Here is a 22,369-nt window from a genome sequence, read left to right on the forward strand (position 1 = left end):
ACTTGTGCGGTGTTTGTATTTCCGTCTTATTGCGGTGTTCATTTGATTGAATTAACAAATCAACCTCGGTCAACTACTTATTCACACGGTGATTAAGTTCGTCAACGATGCAGATCCGGAGGCATAGATATTTCGGTACTTTAATTTTATCATATTATTTGTAGGCATGAATATGCCGTTTTATGCTATTAACTTGCATGATGTGAGTTTGTTCGCAGATTCATTGAATTTGTACTTGAATCTCTGATGTACTATACCAATTTGAATGAATTAATATTTTTTATTTTAATAAAAAAAAATCTTACTAAAATATAAAAATAACTAATGTAGCTAAATTATAAAAAGGGTTTTATTAATATGTGTCCTAAGGGCACATGTTAAGATATACCAAAATAGAAATTCAACATTTAATGATACAAGAAATTTAATGCTTCAAAAATCAAAATGCACAAATTAACATTTAATAATTTCTATTTTTACTTCCTTAACATGTGCGTTAAGGGCAAAAATTAAGATTCTCCTTATAAAAATAACAAATATAGCTAAGAAATAGTAGGTGCACTAATTTTTGTTCACGACAACTAAATAACCAACGACAACAAACAACATGTAAAGCCAAAAAAGGAGGGGTGGTTTTTGGGTCAATTTTTGACCCAAAATCACCCCTCTAAGTTGTTTTTTTATTTTCTTTCCATTTAAATAAGTGATTTCACATAAATTAAGTTTTTTAGTTTTGTTTTTCTTGTTTTGTGATTTCGTCGTCTGAGTGCGGCGCTTTGTTGGTGGTCGTCATTGTTACGGCGTTTGTTTGTCCGTCTTGTTGCGGTGTTCGTTTGGTTCATTTTGAAAGGTAGATTTCAATCAATTGCAGATTCGATCAATGATTTGGGCATCATCGTTGCAGATCCGGAAGCATGGACATTCTGGTGACTTTTATCATATTATATTATTTGTAGGCATATTGCAATTGCCGTTGTATGCTATTAACATGGATGCTGTGAGATTGTTTGCAGTTTCATCCTTTTTGTTTTTAGCTATGTTGAATTTGTATTTGCATGTGATGTACTGTATCAATTATTGGAATGAATGAATATCCTTATTTTGAGTCAAAAAAAAAAAAAGTTTGAATCAAAACTATATGTTGGGTCAAATTTTGGTTTTTTACAAATATACGGTAAAAGATTAATAAAGAAATGTAACAATGAATTGATGCGGTAAAAGATACGGGACGCAACCGATAATCTATTAAAAAAAATAAAGAAATATTAATGGTGGTGTAATAAGGGAACCGGAATCCCTAGAAACCCAGAGAAGAGAGTTTCGGACAGAGTTGAGTGTTTTGCATCTATCAACACACACAATAAGACAGCAGCAAAGGGTGAAGTGAAGATGAAGCAGTTACTGACAAAGTCCCTATCGGTTTGTTCTTTGCCAACCACTCTTCAACAACTTGCTTCCCATCAACCCAAAGGTATCATCACTTTCTCTTTCATTTTTCCCACTTCAAATATTGTTGGATTCTTATTCAGTTTCGGAATGCAAGGATGACATGGCTATGCAATGGTTATATTATAACTAGCTCTAATTTACTACTAAATCCTAATGTTTAAAGTAAAAAAAATGTTGGGTCACAAGGGGGCAGCCAGAGGAATCATCCACGTTCGGTTTAAGAACAACTTCACAAGTTAGACACTACACTTTAACCCAAAACCTTAAGGTGTTAGTTAGGTTTATGGTTCATCTCACTTATAAAGTGTTCAACCTCGACTTTTCTAAGCAACGTGGGACTTAACTCACACTTGCCACAACAAAAATTTAGTGTTTGGTGTGTAGAATATAATACTCTGATAGTAACACTCACAATATTAAGTTCAAATGTATAACAATCTTCTTGGACTTCAATAAACTTGAGCTCTTATACATAAGAGCTTATGTATAAACAATTGCTATAACAAAAGATAAAATAAACTCATCTTATTTTCATACAAGCTTGGTTTTCATAAGCTATTATGTAGTGTAGAGCTTATGAAATTAAGCCGAAAACAGCCTAAAGACATGTCATAACTCATAAGTTGTTTACGTAAGCTCTTTCAAACAATGCGTCAAAAAAAAAAAGCTCTTTCAAACAGTATCACAAGTGTTTATGTTGATAGATAAGCTCAAATGTGTCAATCTAAACATGCTCTAATTCAATTAGGTTTTTATTTTTTATATACTTTAGAGCTTATGAAAAATGATAAGTTGAAAACAACTTATAGACATTTCATAAGCTGTTTTCATAAGCTCTTCCAAATTCACAAGTGTTTATATCAATAGATAAGCTCAAATAAGTCAATCAAAACGTGCCCTAACTTAATTAGATTATTTTCCATGACTCAACAATTTAGTGTCTTTTTCATCTATAGTGTTTCAATTATAGATGAATATAGTATGATAGATTACGTCAATAATAGATGGGAAAGTTTTTTTCTTTTAAGCTTACTGAATTATTTTATGAATAGTTTGGGTTTGGTAGGTGTTGCAAAGGTTGTACTAAAGAAAGGGAAGACACAACTCTTTAAAGATGGCAACCCAATGGTATACAGTGGAGCCGTTGATAGAATTATTGGTAGGCCGCCTCCTAAGACTGGCGATATTGTTTTGGTATCAGATGGGACTGAGAAACCAATAGGGTGGGGCTTGTACAACTCGGTTTCTATGTTCTGTGTTCGGCTCATGCAGCTTGAAGACGAAGCAACCAGGTTTTTGTATATGATTATTCGTTCATCGCTTTTTGTTTCAGCGTAGCCTGTTAACGTGGTATTTGATTTTAAATTTTTTATGACACAGTGATTCAGCATGTGTATTAAACATGGAGAAACTGCTTGAAACAAGAATTGACTCTGCTGTTGAATTGCGTAGAAGGTTGGGTCTTCCTTCTGTCCATACGAATGTGTATCGTCTAATCAATAGTGAGGGTGATAGGTGAGAAATCAATGGTTGAACTTTTCCTCCTCATGTTTCCTTTTGTCAACTTTGAATGTTCCTATACATCACTGAACAGTTAGTTCTTTTGAGTAGATCCATGGTTTTTTTTCTTTTCCATTTTCTAAAACCATACACTCGCACTGTTTTTTCTCTATTGCCATACAAGAGGGATGAATTGAGGAATGTAGATGCTATACCGCCTTTTTTGTTTGAACATATTTCCTTTTAGAGATTTATATGTTAAGTAGGTCGGACACAAATAACCACTCTTTTATAGTTTTTAAATGATAATGCTTCCAAGAAGTTCATTTGGACGATTTTGAATTGGGTTTTTCTGGTTTCACGACAGATTATCAGGATTGATAGTTGATGTATTTGGAGATGTAGCTGTAGTAGCATCATCTGCTGCTTGGGTTGAGAAGTACAAATCAGAGATAGAGGCATGTATCCGGAAAATCAATTATATCAATCATATAAATTGGAGACCGTCTATTGATATTTTAAAGGAAGATGGAGTTAATGTGTCTGATTCAAAAGAATTGCTTTCATCTACTTGTCCTGAAAGAACAAAGGTATACTGTGATCCGTCCAAATGTTGTTCTTCAAAATTTTGGACAGTTTCTTTTTTCTATTTACTTCTCCTAGGTAATTATGACATTGCACTGGATAGTCAATCAATGCCGCTAAACAATGGTCTTATTATTTTCTTCATGTATTTCTATTTTGTTATTGCATTGATGTATAGTACAAGGTAAATAGAAGTAATATGTCATGACTCACGAAGTTAAAATATAGCTGAACCAAACAACTTTTCTACTCAAAGTTTTAATTTGAAAAAATTAGAGGTAAATATTATTTATTTTATGTCTTTTCAGAAAACACACTCAGGAGTCCTATTTTGTTATCCTTACATAATGCAAATTATATTTTGCACCTTAGCACATGTTTCCATAACTAAAGATCCGAGAAGATGAAATGTTGTGTTTTTTTTTTTGGACTAATGGTAACTGAGATGTGAAATTTACGAAGTTTGAGATTTCACATGTTTGTTGTCCTCATCTGTCAGATTATGGAAAATGGAATTGTGTACACGATTTCACTGAAAGGACAGAAGACAGGATTCTACGCAGATCAGCGCGAGAATCGTCAGTTCATATCGGGAATTTCAGATGGCCGAAAGGTTCTTGATCTTTGTTGCTATAGTGGTGGTTTTTCTCTAAATGCAGTGCGTGGAGGTGCTCTAAATGTCACTGGTACATTCTATGTCGCTATTTCTTTCTTCATTACCATTGTCTATGATTGACAATATACTATTTTAAATAATTTGGTTGTTTAGAAAGAAAGGAAGCATACACATACTGAGAGTTAAAAACTAGTTCAAGAAAGGTGGGCCCAACCCAACACGTCATAATAACCTAATAACTATTCTTTGCTACTTCAGATTGGATTGCTTTAAACTCGATGAATTTCTTTTCCCTGGCTTGAAATAGTCCAAAAGTAGTTTTGAGATTCATAAAGGGCAATAGAAGATTTTCTACATTATAACTCGGTCTTTTTTGCTGGAATATGTAGAGGGATAGTTTAATTGATCTGTATTGTATTATTGTTGCGAGTAATAACCAGTAGACTGATTTAATAAGTTTGGTTATGTTGACGATTTTGTTAGGTGTTGACTCATCGCTGCCAGCTCTGGAGCTTGCTAAAGAAAATGTTGTACTTAACAACATTGATCCTGGAAGAATATCCTTTTTGAAAGAAGATGCAACTGAATTCATGAAGGGTGCTCTTATGAGAAATGAATCTTGGGATATTGTCATCATTGATCCTCCTAAACTGGCTCCTTCAAAAAAGGTATTGATCATGACTGCAATAGTTATGTTTTGACATACTTTGAGACTCTGGCTTCCTAAAGAAAAGAGTAATTGGGTTTCTTTTGTTTGTGATATAGCTTATTTGCTTTTCATTTTTATCTTGTGATTCATATCCGATAATGCTAATTGTCAACATTACAAAATTGGTCATTGTAATGGTATTATTATGTGAATTTTGTTGACTGTGTATGTTTGTAAGTATGAATTTCTCCATGTCTCTCTGCATGGTGCAACAGGTTTTCTTCTATCATGTAAAAGCTGTGGTCTACTTGAAAAGCGTCTACTTCTTGAAAAGCTTCACATAAATTGACCTACACCATAATTTTTGGCCAAAAATATGTAAATATAATAAAAATTTCCATTTTCAAGTGATTAAATATATTCTCTGCTTTTGTCAAAAAAAATAAAATAAATTCTCTGATACAAACTGGGTACTTCATTACATTTTTATTATAAAGAATAGGTAAAATCCCTTAGTTACAAAGGTCTGCAGCCTCCCTGTCCTAAGGACCTAAGTAGTGTTGTCAAATATAGGCCATCGGAGCCACAATCCTATCCATTAGTTTTGCACTGCCTTTAGTGGTTGGTTGGTTCCAATTCCAACAACTGCACATCCATTGAAGTGTTGCTATCTTTGCCCATTGATGTTACAACAGTAGCAATAGGCTCACTTGTTTTAATCTACTATTACCACCAACCAAACTGTAGCAGTTATTAGGCGAGAAAGTGACCACTTGTCACACATTGACACAGTTAGTTTGGAAACACTAATCAACTAGAGCTGATGGGACACATACATATTTTTACTGCATTGGAAATAGGATTGGGGAACAGAGAAGATCAAGGCTTATTATTAATTTTTATTTTATGAGCCCCAAGTTTGGTCATTTGTAGAGAAGACTTATAGCCCGTTAGTTTATTAGATAGAGAATCGTTAGTTTAAAGGGAGACTGAGGAAAACTAATACATGACAGGGCTTTATTGCTTAGATTTATTGCTGACTCATATAATAGGAATGGTCTTTCATTGTTGTTGATTCTGCATGTGATATTTAATACCTCAAACTATGTAATAATGTAACCAGTGCTTTACTTGAAATTTATTTTGTGATCTGGTGTTGTCACCTAGGTTTTGCAATACATTGTTGCTTCTGCTCATTTTCAACTTTCAGCTTTTTGTCTTGGAAACTGTAATGTTAATGTAAATTGTATTATTTTACAGGTTCTACATGGTGCGTCTGGTATGTACAGAAATTTGAATTCATTGGCCATGCAACTTACAAAAAGAGGTGGTCTTCTGATGACCTGTTCCTGTTCTGGAGCTGTGACCCAGAGTGGAATTTTCCCGCGTATCCTACAGGTATTGTAGGTCCTATTTGAAATTTATTGCCTGTGCATTATTCTATTATTGTTATAAATAATTTCTGACTGGTCATAAATTTAACTAACGTGCATCTTTGTCCCCACTTTAGCAAATATAATGATAGTATGATACCGCTGTGCTATTAATCTATTTGGCCAATCATTGGCTTGGGAACTTATAAATTAAAGTAATAGTCACCGCGCACATAATACCATAAGGTTTATTAGTGAAGAAAAATGATTGAAAGACATAATTGATTAGGTAATTAATAGGATGCTTGTGGAGCAAACAAGTGGCTGGATTTCCATCACACATACAGACTATTATTATGTTTTGTTTGAGAGTTAGGAGAAAAAGGGTGAGGGGGAATGCGGAAGGAAAGGGAAAGAGAAGAAACAAAACATATTTTTGCTTGAATATTTTATGTGAGATCAAGTCTACGGTGCACAAGTTTTTCACCATGCACAAACTTGTTTTGACCATTGGATCAATAAGTATTACCATTGGATCAATAAGTATTACCATTGGATCAAATGAGATGTGACATATTGATCCAATGGCGAGACATTAATCAAATGATAAGGACAAGCTTGTGCATGATGAAATACTTGTCTCACTTGTGCATATTAGACAGTCTATACGCGAAGGGAAATGAAATGGAGTTATCCATTATAAATTGCAAATCTAAGATATAGTTATCCGTTTAAAGAAATAGATAGTATGAGTTGAAAGACTAGTACTATTTGATTAGAATGATAAATAAGTTAAAAAATGGGATAGATACGATTAGACCTGCCGTGACTAGACTTGTTTGTCAGTGCAGATTTTGACTTTAGATTGCCTCAATGCTTTAAAATCATCATTGTTGAGTATCTGACACAAATGAGTGAAAATCTAGTAGCTCATATAACCCCAAAAGAGTCAAGATCGACCAGTGAGATGATGGGGGATAAGGATAAGCTTCATTGTCGAGAGGGAAACAGCCCAGATCACGTTTGCATTTGCGCTAGAGGGAAGAAAAGTGATATACCAGATTGTGGATAGCTAATGTTTTTTATCACAAAGTAAATTTAGTATAAAAAGATAATACGAGAAAGTTTCTACTCCTTTTATTTTCACTCATTATGAGTATCCACTACATCAGTCTAGTGTGACAATGGAAGTTTTTTATACTATTTATCTGTTTGCAATAATAAAGTCTTGAAGCCTTAAGTAGTATGCTTAAATCAATAGACATTTTGTTAACAAGTTTAACGGATAAACATTTTACGAATATTTTTTTTTCTAATACAAGTTAATGATTTATTACATTTTCTGGTTTTATTAGAGTGCAGCATCTATGGCAAAGAGAAAAATCACTGTTCTAAGAGATGCTGGAGCTGCCTGTGATCATCCTATTGATCCATCGTACCCAGAAGGCGCATACCTAACCAACATTCTATTGAGAGTTTCATGAGTGTTGTTTGTACTGTTAGGTTCATTCATTTAATTTCTTCAATGTAATTCTATATTTTGATGCAATGTTGCGGAATTTCTTTTTCAGTCACTTAGAAGAAAATCTGCTTACTCAAATCAGTTGAAAGAAGAAATAGGATTAGGTTTTATTTATTTAATTATTGATTGTCAAACTGAATTAATTCATTCTTGAAGCCAAAGTCATGATCCCTTGCCAACTGCCAAATGATGAAACACATCTGACATGAAGTTGGGATGTATTGTAATATTAATGAATCTTTCACAAATACTTTCTTAAACATGTCTTTGGATTATTGTTAAGTTATACCCCTTCAAATCATTTTTATAAGAAACAAAAGGCAAAATCATCAAGATCAAAGAAGAGTAGTTGAATGTAACCAAAGAATGTTAGTTGTATAAAAGAAATACCAAAAATAAAGTGCTACAATTTATCTGTTTTTCAGATAAGCCAGACACATTTCTAAGGAACATTTGAAGTGCTTGTTTAGAGTTGTGTTTGGATAAGCTGCATGAATTAAACAGTTTCTTATACTAATTAAAATTTGTTGCTACATTTCATTTTTTAGAATATCACATTTAGTTTCTTCATAACTTACATTGGTAACATAACTTCACTTGCATTAGAACATCTCATTTTAAGTGAACTATTGTTTATTAATTAACTTACATTAAACATAACTTACATTAGTGATATATTTCTAAACAATATCTACCTCATTTGAATGAACACTTAAACTCCTAGAATAGCTTATTAAATAAGCATTGAATGGATCTATTTAAGCAAAGGCACCTTATTATATTGCACTCACTCTATGCTTTAACAAGTTCAATTGATTGAACCTACACTATCTATGGCTTGAATATTTATGTAGTTCGATTATGATGTCTTAATTCAAACGATTTAAAATATAATCAACAATCTCACAAGTTTAATGTTCGGAGGCAGTAAAAGAACATTCAACCTCTTGTATACATTTCTACTATTTTCACTCGCTAAAAAGTATACACAAGAATGTGATTCTCGATCGCAAAATACAAAACACTCGATTCTTACGCAGAAGACGGAAAAGTAAAAAAGAATTATTTTTGGGCAATAAATACTCCTAATGTCTGAAAAGTTATTTGTATGAATATGTATTAATAACATTGATTTACAAAATAACACAGCCACTGTAGTATGTAGAATAATAAAAATACACAAGGCAATCCTGGAAGATAATGCACAACTAGCTTCCTCTGCTCACTGCCCTGCTGCATTCCTATTCCATGACAAGTATGATGGATCGCCAAGTTGCCTATAACATAAGAATCAAACAGATTAGGAGCTAATAATATTCAAAATTGGCATTGTGCATGTTTGTTGAAATATGAGTCTGTCAACTACTAAACTTCAATTTCAACTGATATATAAGGGACTGCTTCGGACAAAAAGTATATTATAGGGATTAAAACATCAACACCGTTCAATAAAAGAGCTTAAAGACGTCAACATTGACGCATTTCAATAACAGTCAAATGATTTAAGATTTACTTCAAAATTTACAGAGATGGTGATTTAATGATTTCATCACAAACTTTCAATCAAAAGGTTAGCTTTGTAAAACGAAAAGTATATTTAAACTCTTTTCTCAATCTACCATATGTCAGAGACGAAAACTCTCATCAGAAATTTTTCATAAATACACACTGAATTTGAAATGCACTCAACATATTACTAACTCGAGCAAAATCTGTAGTTTATAATCAAATTGACTAAAGGTGAGCTAATGAATACTGTGTTGGTGAGTAAGAAGTAAAATAAGCAACTATGTGCAAAGAGTGAATGCATTAACACCATTTCTGATCAAATCAATATACCAGAAAACCATGTACAAAGGAATTTGCATGGTACAACGAAGTAGATGATTTTTCTTACCTTGGCTTGACAAAATATACAATAGCAAAAGCCATTGCCAAAAAGAAGCTCAATCCTCCAACACTGAGATAAGCAATGCCAAGGAAGTCATTCTTTCCACCAAGCCAACTAGTAGTTGACAATACAAGTTTCTTCTTGCCACTAAAACTGTATGTGTTGTAGTTATTCTGCAATACCACATTTATCACATCACCTTTCTCCAAATCCACCTCAATCTTTCCATAAAGCTTCCTAAAAGTTGGCAAAGCCGCAGTTCGCATCCAAACGATAAGATCCTCTTGCTGACTCAACTGTTTCATAAAAATTCAAAAAGTGAGTAACTTATCTCATTGATGCAAGCAAATTGAGAATGTCAATACAATCACAAGATGAACAGTGGAATACACCGGAAATCATGAAATCAGGAACAAAAATATTTGCTTTTACAAAAGATTGATCTATGATTTCCAGTGCAAGTCAAGGGATTTAGAGGAAAGGAAAACCATAAAATTATTTTAACCGGAAAGATTCTAATAGCTACATGCTAATCCAAATTCGGCATAATTCTATAAATATACAGGTTCATGAAGAAGATTTACCGGTATTGTTTCATTGAGACTAGCACCACCTTTAATAGTACCATTCTGGAAATTTTTAGGGAAAACATCACTTCCGAATTTGTGATCCCTATCACTCTTCCATGAGATTCCTTTCTTGTTCACTGTCACATTATTGTTGTTGCGCGAGAAGCTGTATGTATCATTGAACATGCTCCAAGCTATAAGACCACAAGGTACGATTGGCACTCCATCTACATTGCTTTCAGGGTCACAACCACTTGTTGAGTTTCCTTTTCCAGCATCCCTCAATTGCTCATCATTTCGGCTTTTCACATACCTATATATTTTTTTTTAAAATGAACATATTTATGAGAATATAAACAATTACACAATATATTCTATGATTAAGATTACACCATTATACAACCAATCGTTGAGAGTGGAAATTGTGGAATGAAACAAATAATCCAAGACAGCAGAGAACATAAACTTAAAACTCATATGAGTATCTCTTTAAACTTAAAACTCATGCAAATAGTTCATAGTTATCTCAGTTATAGAACAGAATCACAACTAAAACTCTAAAATTTTATAATTATTTGTTAAAATATTTCTCGCATTTAGATGGTAGTTTGCAAATGAACTTCATTTCAGTTGACAAACTAGCTATTTTTCTGCATTCATTTATTACTACAAACTGTCCAACTTTTTTCCTCAAACTTAAATGATATGAAATAATCCTGTTTTTCACGTTAGAAAACCATAATGGGAACACATGAAAGCGGAGCCAAAATAAATGTATTGCAAATAGGTGATGGTTTTGTTGAAAAGTTCATGGCATACACATATCTACAGCCTAGATACATTTCTAGGCCCTACCACAAATCACAATGACAAGATGAAAGTCACTGGGCAAAGACATCCAAACAATCGGGGGAAGTAAGCAACAAAACCCAAAGAACGTATGATCATTGTCACTTCAAACCACTTTCCTCTGTGCTTGGTAAATGTGAAATTCAAACAGATAATGAATGCAAGATTCATGAGAAATAAAAGGGAACATACCGACGATGATTCTGGTAAAAGTTGTCAAGCTGATAGTAAACATAGATAGGAGACTTCATTCGCTTCTCAACCTATTCATAAGATCAACGTTTAAAACAAAAGAACATCAAAATTTGAAATCCACAATTCATCAATTATAAGAACAGAGTTAATGCAGAAATAACAGATGAAGAGAAATTCAAGTCAAAGAACCGTACATGCAGCTCCCTTTTGCAAGTTTTATCGGCACCACTCTGAATGTATGCTATTTTGTCTGTCCAATTTGACGGCACACACGCTGCCTCATATCTATCAACAATTTCAACAACCTGATACATAGATAGTAATAACAAATTCAAAGTCAGCACAAAGAATTATACACATGTAATTTAGAGCTGTAAACAAAAACCAAAAAACAGTATGCGTACATCTCGTGAAGCAATAAGCGAAGCAACTCCAATAGGGATAAATATGGCGGTGACAATCAAGAATGCTGAAATAACCTGCAAGGAAAGTAATATACCATGTAAATAGACTTCTAAATGCATATAGGTTAAATAGATAATCACAATTCACAAACACTATACACAAAAAAAAACATATTTACCGCTTGTGGTGTTAGAATAGGCTTGCATGCTGGAAGTTCTTGTTGCGTAAACTTCGAGTCTGAAAGACATGAACATTTTTTCAAAGAAACTCTAGTCAGCAACTTTGTTTGTAAGTAGAAACACATAGAACACAAATACAAAATTGTTGTCAAATCCAAACATATTGTCTAACTCATAAATCATTTATCTAACTTCACAACACATTCCTTAAAGAGATACTCATATGAGTTTTAAGTTTATGTTCTCTGCTGTCTTGGATTATTTGTTTCATTCCTCATAAATCATTTATCTAACTAGCTCAACCAATAATAATCAACATATCAAATAGTAAGTTTCAAAAACCATGAGGTAATATTTACTTGAAGAGAGTCTTATATTCATGAAATAGAACTTCATAAAAGATAACAACAAACCAAACCCTTTCACTAAACATAAAAAAGGAACAAGATTTAAATAACAAACAGAACCAAATTAGAAAAACCAAAACATGGGCATGAATAAATTGAGCTCAAAACCCTAAAAAACAAGTCTTGATATGATAAAACAAAATTTCTTACACTTGGGTCGTTTAGTTTGTCTTCTATTAACAGTAGGATCATTGGATCCAGCGCTATTTGTTGCCATAACAGAATCAAACAGTTCCCTTCTTGAAAAAATAGTTGACCTTTTTGCAAAGAACTTGAAAGACGAAAGAGAAAAAATGATAATTAAAGAATGAATAAAGATTTTGAGAAGAAGAGAATGTTATAATTAAAGAGAAATGAGAGAGAGATAGAGAAGAAGGGTTACCGGTTAAGCAGGTTGAAAAGAGAATTGACTTTGTATAAAGAAAGGAAGAAGGAAGGAGGTTTCGTGTGACAGGGGCGGCCGGTGACTCTTTCTCTCTCTTTGAGTTTCTCTCTCTATGTTTTGTGTTTATTTAGGTTGAAAGAAGAACAGAAGAGAGGAAGAAAGAGAGAGAAAGGGACAACAACAACATGAGGGAGAGACCAAAGAGACCAGTCAAATAAATACAAATTACACGCTTTGAATTCAATTCTGGCTTGGCTTATATATGAATTTTTGTTATTTTTCTTTTTCTTCTTTTCTTTCTAATTTTGGTTTTTAATTTTTGCCTTTTTCAAATGTTCTAGACAATGGACCTATAGCTGAAAGTTCAATGTCACGTTATTCCATACTCCCTCCGTCCCAAAATATAAGGAAAAGTGGGTCAAATAAACTTTATGTATTTGGTTAAAGATTTGGACCAAATACATCCACTTTTGTTGACCAACTTTTGCTTATATTTTGGGACGAAGGGAGTATATCATATAGTAGTAAATAAATTTACGGTGAAATAATTCAGTTGATAGGAACATCGCATTTTATACAACAAAACTCATACTCAAGGGGACTCGTCCAAATTCACTCTGATTTGACAGAAATTTCAAATTAACCGAGTTTGAGTTTGGATTTTCACTGGTTTCAAAACACACGGGTGGACGATAATGATAATATTGATACTTGTCCTATTTCTATCGGATAATGGGGATATTTATATCTCTTAGATTAAACAAGCTACTTTCCTTTTATTTTTTCCTTGTTTACAAAAATTATATTGTTTTAAAAAATAGTCTTGGGTTTTTATTTTTTTAATAAAAAAATACCAAAATACAACCCATGTTTATGTGGGGTGGGGGGGAAATGAGGATACTAAACCCCATTGGTTATGAGTTTGAAGTTCTACTCTTTATCCCACCAACTATGAGGATACCTGAATTTTATGAGTTTGAATTTGAGGAGGGCAAACCACGTCCACGCCTCACTTCATTGACATGCCTAATGAAGATTATTTCTAATGTGCAACTCTCATATAAGTTAGCATGCACAACTTTTGTTAGTCGTTGGATTAAAAAAGTTCACTTGATCTTTAGTAGAACTTTATATAGGATATTTCAACATTTTTCTCCCAATTACTCATCTTCGTCATAACCAATTCCAACACACTCTTCGCGATTCACCTCTATGTCGTCTTTGAAACCACAACAAAGTCACATCTATCAACCCATTTTTTCGACCTTTATGTCGTTAGTGATGTATGTTCTTCGTTTCACGAAGATAAGATCAAAATGGGTCTTAAAAAGGCACAATTCCACTTGTTCATGCATTTGGATCTACAAAAGATAAAACAAAGCAAATGTAGTAAGAAAATATTAATAACTTGACTTATAAGCAAACTTTATTTATACTAAAAAGTCAAATTTTTTATCGTTTCAAAACTCATTTGATAGCTAAAAATGACACACCAATTTTTATTACAGAAATGTTATACAAACGCAAATCGCTAACAAATATACAACACAGTAGAAAACTGTTCATTTATACTTTGCCTTTATACCCTACCTCACGCGTGACTTCTTTTTCCCTTTTTATATTTTAATTTTTTTTTTCTCTCTTTCACACCACCAAAACACACACAACTTCTCCCTCTTTGGCGAAAATCTCACCGGTTCTCACCCTATGCAAATTGCCTTCTCCATCTCAGCTCGAAGCTTCTCCCTCTCTACGCAAAACCCCGACACAATCGTCCCCTCTCTTCGACGATATCAGTCTACTACGTTGAACTTGTTCATTCGATTCAAAGTTAGTTCATTGTTCCTTCTGATTATGCTCTTCTCCTTATTCTTCAAAAATTCTGATTTTAATTTCCCTTTTCCTTATGGTTATTTGATATGCATGATTTAGGGTATAAATTGGGGCTTTTGTGATTTCTGTTGATTTTTGTTTGTTTCACCTCCAAACTATTTCTCTTGCGATTTTGAAAAATCAAAAGTCAATTTCAGGTTTGTTTCTCATTTTTTTAGGGTTTAGATTTATTTATTTTTTCCTTTCCCGCAACTTTAAATTGTTCCATTTCATGTGGTCAAGTCAAAAAACATAATTTGAGAGATGGGAGAATAATCTTCGACATTGTTGATTAGGAGTATAGAAAAAAAATAAATTTAGTTTCAACAACCCTAATTTGGTTAATGGTGTGGGCGTGTTGTACTGTTTTTCTACTTTGTTTGGTTTGTGGTGTCTGTGCTGTGTTTCTGTCTGCTGGGCGTTCTTCCTTGGTTTTCTGCTATATGTTTTGGGCGCCTGGCCTTGTGGATCTTTTTATTATTTTTTGCTGTTTTGGGGTGCTTTGCTTTTCAATTATGTTGGGAGTTTAGGGTGTTTTGGAGGCTTTTTTTTAGCTCCCTGTTTTCTGTTCTGTTTTCTTGTACTGTGACTTACTCACTTGGCACCTCTTATGCCTTGTTTTAGTTTATTAATAAATTTGCTGATTCAAAAAAAAAAAAAAGGGAAGAAACGAGTAATTTGAAAAGGTTTAACAAGATTAGTTTGAAAAGATTAATTTGGTTAAAGTTGAATTAAATACCAGAGAACCATAAAATCTAAATAAATTGCTTATAGACACTGATATCCTATGAATTTTTAGGTGAATTTCTAACTACTATGTTAATTTAAAATATTTGTTTTTGTTTCCATTTTTGTTTCGTTAACCATTTGTTATTGTTACATTATGCATATCAATATTTAATTTCAGATGAGGATAAAGAATACAATGAACCATCTAAATAAGTTGATCGATTATAATCCTAACTTGAACGAACCGCAAAAGAACTGACTTCGTCAAACTCCTTTTAAATGGGTTGTTGATATGACAGACCACATAAAGGTTAGTGGACCTTTGTTAGAAGAGTTGTTGAGTAGATGAGACTCTATTAGTCATGGATTTAGAGTAGGTTGCAAGATATAGTTGCATTTACACCGGCAGATATATGTATTGCATTAGGATTACAAATTGTAGGAACAACTGTACTTGTACCTCTTAACGATAACAATGATTGTCATGTTAAATCATTATTTAATGGAGAGGATGTTACAATTGATAGTATACAACAAAAACTTAATGTCCTTAACACAGAACAAGACATTGAAGATTTTTGTAGAGTATATATACTTTTTGCCTTCTTTGCATTATATTTTCCTAAGAAAAGCATGAATGTCACCAGTGTACCATTTAAGTTGTCGGACGACCTAAATTTGCTTGAAACGTATAACTGGGGTCAAGTGGTGTATGAAGATTTAGTCGAAAGCATAAACACTACTGCTAACAAATATGCTCAAAGTGGAAGAGACTCGGGTAAAGAAATGATTCTTTCAGGTTGTTCTGCCATTTTACAGGTACACATAATTGAGCTTGTTGGTTTAATTGTATAAATTTATAAATTATTTATGTTGATTTGGTGTGTGATATTTTATTTTGATATAGATATGGGTTGTTGAGAAACTGCAATTATGTAACACTAGCGGGCCAGGCAGGCGCGTTCCGCGCCTGCCTGTGTCTAACATGTACCCAAAAAAAAAGATACGCCTTATGTTATGGTGAGTTTGTTAATAAAAGATTTTTGTTGCTACTAAAAAAAAGCAAGGGTAAGGTTGGTATTATGAAAATTCTACCCCAAAACTCATGTATTCTTTTTATATATTATAGTATAGAATAAATATAGATGAAAAAACCATAAAAAAAAAAAGAGGAAGTTAAGGGCAATTATGGAATAATTAAAAAACCATAAAGGAAGTTAAGGGCAAAATGGACCCAAAAAAATCCAGCCCAAACTCCCTTATCCCCTTTATATATTGTTATAGATATCAACAAAGTGTTTTCCACGTATTAATAAGTGGACAACACTTCCATTTCATGATAACGAAATGCAAAATATATTTGCAAATGCAAAGGTTAGCACTCACATTGTATATTAATGCATGTGTATGCTTTTATAATTTTTTTTTCACTTTGTTTTCGACTAATCAAGTTCGTTTAATGTGATTAGTTGGTTGAAGATTTGGTTCCAACCGAAGAAGACCAACAATTCGATGTTGTTGTTGAAGCCATTCGACAGTCCGAAGTTATGCATACGAATGATATTTACACCAGCTTTGATGCAACTGCTGTTTTAAGAAAACAACAAATATTGTTTGACCACAATAAAGCATTTAGGGAAAGGATTTCTATGATTGCGGAGGAAATGAAATTGCTAAAAGAAGCAGATAAAGACGGTAAGGAAGAAAGTTGGTTAGGAAATGAGGGCGGGGAGGAAGAGAGCGAGCTTGTAGGAAAACAAGAGGATAATGGCGGGGAGAAAGTGATCGAGTCTGTAAAAAAAGTAGAGGATAAGAAAAGATGCCAAGAACTTATCAAACATTTATATGAAACTTGCACAACTCAATCCAGAGCGAATGTGTAAGCGTGTAATTAGTTTAATTTTTTTAACTACTTCATATATGTTATCATTTTATTTTTGTTCATCACAATTTTATTTGGCCTTAATTATCTTTTTTATTTAGAGTGTTTGTTCGAGTACATGAAGCAGTAATGCATGGTCATATTTTAGAATGCAAAAACCAAGGGGGTGGCTCTCCAGTCTAGTTAGTTATTATCGACACCTAGTTCTATGTGATTCCCATTACTTAAATACTATTTGTTTCTTAGCAATTGTTTTGTTTAATGCTTCAACTAATGTCTGCGGCCACCCAAATAATGATGGGGGATCTTTTGAAAAATAGAGATCACATGAAGCGTTTCATAATTATGCATGCATTTTCTGTGAGTAAGCTATGAATACATGTACATTTAATAATTGTTGTGGTAAATTTTGCAAAATATATAATTCACAAAAATTGTTATTGTAGGATGATGTGATTGCAAATTTACCTAAGTTGCATCACAATCTTTCACACCCATGCATGACTCGTCACTCGTTTACTAATCTTGTATTGAACCATTTAAGGATAAGTACGTGATGATCCAATCGAAATCATGAGCCTTTGCCACTTGGTAAGTGTACACTCTCACTTTGTCTTTGCGGCATTTAATTTTTCTATGCAACTAATTAGTTAATATTTTGGTTTTCGTATTTTAGATCTTTGCCCCGACCATCCAAGACCAACATTGGTTTTGTTATGTACTTGATAAGATCAAAAAGAAGTTGTTCGTGCTAAACTCTTTGTATAGTGAAAGAAATGAAGAGGAAAAACAGTTGGATCTTTTTATGGTAAATAATTTTATTCACAAATTAATGATGATTGTTTTGATTGATAGCAAATGTTTGACAAGTAATTGTTGATCACCTTTTATTATGTGGATCTATAGAAGAGGAACTTCGAGAACTTGCTGCATTTCATGGATGAATGCCAAACATTAGAGCTCGTTTACGAGGACTTGCCACAACAAAAAAATATGTAAAGAAATGTTGGAAACTTTACTTCATTTATGATTTATAATTTTTTAGCAAGGGATTATATTCACGATTCATATTGTACATATTTTGTAGCCATGACTGTGGAATATATGTTTTAAAGTATTTGGAGATGTGGGATGGTGACAGGAAATGGGGTGACAGAACCATGCTGATTTTACATTGGTAAAATTTGAACGATTTGTCAACTTAACTAGTATTTTATTGAAATAGTAATATATATATATATATATATATATATATATATATATATATATATATATATATATATATATATATATATATATATATATATATATATATATTTATCTGTAATTGATGTATGTGTAGGACGAAATTCTATATTTTCGTCGACAATTTGTTTGTGAAATGAGTGTTGCATCCTCAAAATCTCGAGTTGAAACATGTACGAGTAGAAACAAGTCTTCCGAATGACTTCTCAATAGATTCGCTTCAGTCTTGATTGGGTAACCCATCTATCATCATCTTTTTTTTTTTTTTTGCATTGTGTGTTGTCATTTTTTTTGCATTGTGAATTTGATGGTCCTCCATATCCATGGTGTATTGATGTATGTGTCCTTTTAAGTTTTTTGTTTTGTTGTCGGTGGTGACTTAACCAAAAGTGTGCCTCCTAAATTATTTGCATTACAGATATAGGGAGAGTTTCACTCTCACAATGCAGGGAAGCGTAATCTTGTGCAAGATCCCCAAATGGTAATTTAGGCGCAGTTGAAGTGACCATGAATCAAGTAACAAATCAAGATTCCTGAAGGTTGAGATAATGTCTGCTATGAGTTAAGACTGTGAGCGGACAAATGCTGATGCTCATATTTCTGTGAGAGTGTCCTAAAAGTTTATGCTTTTATTTTGGCTGTTAAGCAAACAAATCTTTGGGTTTCCTTCTTCATACCTGACTTAATTTTTTAGTGATCAAATAGTTGAAGGTGTGAAAACACAAGAAGGGGGGGTTGAATTGTGTTTTAGTCAAGTTTAAAACTTTTTCAAGTTCTTAACTTAACTACAACAGCAGCGGATAAATAACACAATAAAACAAGTTAAGAGAGAGAGAGAGATCACACAAGCAATTTATACTGGTTCCTCTCACAAAACGAGAGTAGTCCAGTCCCCTTGCACTTCCAAGGGATTTCACTATAATCACACAAGATTACAACTGCTCAAGCACACAAGCAAGAGACTTCTCAACAATGCTCAAGCACACAAGCTTAAGACTTCACACTTAAGCACACAAGCTTAAGTTATCTCAAGTACTAGATATAGTAAAGTAATGGAAAGTATACAATAGCTCTTAGACCGAACCTAGAAGAACAAATACTAAATATTTGAACTAAAAGTGCAACAACACAGTTCAGAGGTTCATAGCTTTGTATGAGGAATTCAGAGTTTGTTCGTGCGTATATCAATCCTTGATCAATAATTCTATAGTATACAACTGATTCCTTTAGTATATATACGACTAGAAAAGAGTCGTTGCAAAGATGACCGTTGAAGTAGATAACCTTTTGTCTTCAAGCAGCCTGTCTTGATGCAGTTTGGTTGTATCCGAAACTAAGTAAGAGTTTCAGGTACTTTGACTACTGCAGAGAAGACTTTCCTTATTCAGCTAACACAACTGATGACCCACGTTCTCAAAAGAGAACAGACAGAAAGAGATTAGCTGTTCTGATCAGGCTTGAAAGGTCCTTTTCTTCATTGGTAGAAGAGTTGACTTGCAAAAGAGAATCTTTACAAACTTCAAGAAGATCACCAGAGTTTGATGAAGCTAAGACCTTAAGAGGTTCTGAAGACTCCATCGTCTGAAGAGTACAACTTCTGAGTCTCACGATCTTCTGAGCGCTTACGAACATCTGAAGTCCTTATCTTCTGATCATTAATCAGAGCTTAATTGAATCTAAGTCCTGCACACTTAAATTAAATTTTTAGTCCTTCCAATTGTTTATTAATACTTTGTTATCATCAAAACCTTAATAGATTTAGGGGCAAACATTTTTAAATCAATTTTGTTCCAACAATCTCCCCCTTTTTGATGATGACAAACATAAGTATTAATTGACAATTGTTGTTAAATTAACTTATCATGTTTCTCTTAGGTTTGTGAGGTTTGCAAGCTCCCCCTAAGATTGATACTCCTTAAAGCCAAAGCTTTAAGTTTTATCCATGATATTTTAATTTAGTATAAGATTAAGATAATTTGGAATAAAACAAATTTCATATCTTTCTTTAGAGTGAGAGGTTTGCAAGCTCTCCCCCTAAGTCTCATAAGGCTAAGTTAAAATTGCACTCTTAACTTATCCTTACTTATGAAATTTATTTCAGTTTCAACTAACTTAGTCTCCACATTGAAATACGTAAAACAACTTAAAAGTAACAACTTTTTACTTAACGGATAAAAACGAGAGCGTGGTTTCAGCTTTGAAACTTATCACTTATCAATTAATGCGTAACTACTCCCCCTTTTGTCATTATCAAAAAGTAAAAAAAAATTTATATAACCAAGACAGTGAAAGAAGAAGAGTGGTTGTTACAAAGGTGAATTTATTTCAAAAACAAAAAACAACGCGCTCAAAGGTTTATAAAAAGGTGAACGAGTTAACATGCATTCTTCACATAAAAACAAGAATAAACGAGTACATCAAGAAAGATCAAGAAGAATGAGAAGGTTTAGTCCACGTATCGCAGAGTTTCGGAGAAAGAAAGAAGAAGAAAAACGCGAAAAAGATGAGAAGAATAAAGAAGACGACAAGAAACCACAAGATGCTGAGATAATATTAATCATCTCATCAGATTCTGAAGCTGAAGAGAATGAAGATGATGCTGACTATGTTGAGTTCTTGGCTGGCTATGTTCCAGAAGAAGAACAAGAAGAAGAAGAAGAAGAGCAGAACCCAGATCCCATAGAAATTTCATCAGAGGATGCTGAGGAGAAATCTGAGATTTCTTCTGAGTATTATCCATCTGATTAGGATTAGGTTGTCTTTTTCTTTTTCTTTTTACCAATGTACTCAACATTGTTAGATCATTAATAAAAAATTTCGTTTAAAAGCATCTTGTGTTCTTATGTTCTTATTTATCAAAGAAAATTAGCACACACAAAAATATAACAAACCACATAACTAAGTGAAAATCCAAAATAAGAAATTGTTCAGACAATATAAAAATTAAAGTAAAAAGCATATAATTAGCAGGTTCAGACGATAAAATCATAAAAAGAAACATAAAGTGCAAAGATTCCTAACGTTTCTTGAGAAAGGCTAAGAGCTGGTCAAATTTGTCATTCAGAGACCCAACGTTGGAAACAAGACCATCCACTTTAGATTCCAGGTTGAGGTGAGCTGTCCTTTGCCTTTCCAAACCTTCTTGTTGTTCCCTCAGAGCTTCTTGAAAAATCTGCAGCTGATCTACAACCACAGGAGCTTGATCTTCAACCAAAGGTGCCTTGCCTTTATCAGAGGATGGTTCACCTTCCTCTGGATAATCAATCATCAGTATATCAGCATCAGGAGCATCCTCTTGGTTCATCTCAGGAATCTCTTCAGCAAGTCTTGCAGCAGCTTCAGCTAGACGTTCATTTTCAATCCTTTGATCCTCAAGACTTTTGAACAACTTAGAATCCACCCAGCATTCCTTAAACACAGACATATGCCTTGCAGTAGCAGCAATAGCAGCAAGCTTAGCACGCTCATGCTCTTCATGATTAAACTCAGTCAGGCGTTTCAAGCTGGCTCTGGCTAAACTGTCCTTCAGCAGATGTACCAAGTCCAAATCTCGTTTCCCAAGCGCAGTCTTGATCTCATCACCCATTGCATCCAGAGCATTGCAGATTCTAGCTTTGATTAGTGACACCTCCAGATCCACATCAGAGGGACACACCAAAAACTTGTCCTGAATGTGTGATAACCTAAGTAAATCTTCATAAAGCTGATTGGAGAGGTTACCAAAAGGGTCAGAGGATGAGGGTGAGATATTGGGAATGGTAGAGAGTTTTGGTTCATTAACAGGGTTGTCAATAATAACAACTTCTGCTTCTGAAGGGTTAGGGGCACAAGTATGAATGCGTGGATTAGGATTGGGTTCAGGAGTTGATTCAGAGGAAGAGATATCAGATGTTGATTCAGGATAAATGTGTTCAGGGGATGGTTCAGGAGATTTATGTTCAGGGGTTGGTTCAGGAGCAATTTGTTCAGGGATTGGTTCAGGAGATTTGTGTGGAGAGAGTTGTTTGGTGGGAGAGGTTTGTTCAGCAGTTGGAATATCTGGTTGAGGTTCAGATGATGGAATGTCA

At 33.5% G+C, this 22,369-nt stretch overlaps 2 protein-coding genes and 1 long non-coding RNA gene across 4 annotated transcripts; 2 read left to right on the forward strand and 1 right to left on the reverse strand.

Moving 5' to 3' along the window:
• The first annotated feature begins 1,220 nt into the window (after window positions 1–1,220).
• On the forward strand, window positions 1,221–7,942 carry LOC123896755 (ribosomal RNA large subunit methyltransferase I-like). 2 transcript variants are annotated; one of them, XM_045947122.1, is made up of 8 exons: window positions 1,221–1,471; window positions 2,516–2,741; window positions 2,830–2,964; window positions 3,317–3,539; window positions 4,034–4,220; window positions 4,634–4,818; window positions 6,060–6,197; window positions 7,528–7,942. In XM_045947122.1, exons 1-8 carry the CDS (start codon window positions 1,390–1,392, stop codon window positions 7,654–7,656), a joined length of 1,305 nt encoding a protein of 434 aa, XP_045803078.1. In that variant the 5' UTR covers window positions 1,221–1,389; the 3' UTR covers window positions 7,657–7,942. The 2 variants fall into 2 exon arrangements, with proteins under 2 accessions (XP_045803078.1, XP_045803079.1); XM_045947123.1 differs by having other exon boundaries at window positions 1,350–1,471; window positions 2,502–2,741.
• Window positions 7,943–8,783: 841 nt separating this feature from the next.
• Window positions 8,784–12,800, reverse strand: LOC123896756 (ALA-interacting subunit 3-like). The gene is made up of 9 exons (XM_045947124.1): window positions 12,572–12,800; window positions 12,340–12,460; window positions 11,782–11,840; window positions 11,603–11,677; window positions 11,393–11,503; window positions 11,196–11,266; window positions 10,170–10,467; window positions 9,592–9,881; window positions 8,784–8,971 (listed from the first exon to the last, which is right to left on the reverse strand). The coding sequence occupies exons 2-9, from the start codon at window positions 12,404–12,406 to the stop codon at window positions 8,917–8,919; spliced, it is 1,026 nt and encodes a 341-aa protein (XP_045803080.1). The 5' UTR covers window positions 12,407–12,460; window positions 12,572–12,800; the 3' UTR covers window positions 8,784–8,916.
• Window positions 12,801–17,735: 4,935 nt separating this feature from the next.
• LOC123896757 lies at window positions 17,736–18,221 on the forward strand. The gene is made up of 3 exons (XR_006804562.1): window positions 17,736–17,865; window positions 17,964–18,052; window positions 18,145–18,221. It is a non-coding gene; the product is annotated as an uncharacterized LOC123896757 (long non-coding RNA).
• Window positions 18,222–22,369: the final 4,148 nt, after the last annotated feature.

Source organism: Trifolium pratense, linkage group LG7 (genome assembly GCF_020283565.1).
Source record: "Trifolium pratense cultivar HEN17-A07 linkage group LG7, ARS_RC_1.1, whole genome shotgun sequence".
NCBI classification, from domain to species: domain Eukaryota; kingdom Viridiplantae; phylum Streptophyta; class Magnoliopsida; order Fabales; family Fabaceae; genus Trifolium; species Trifolium pratense.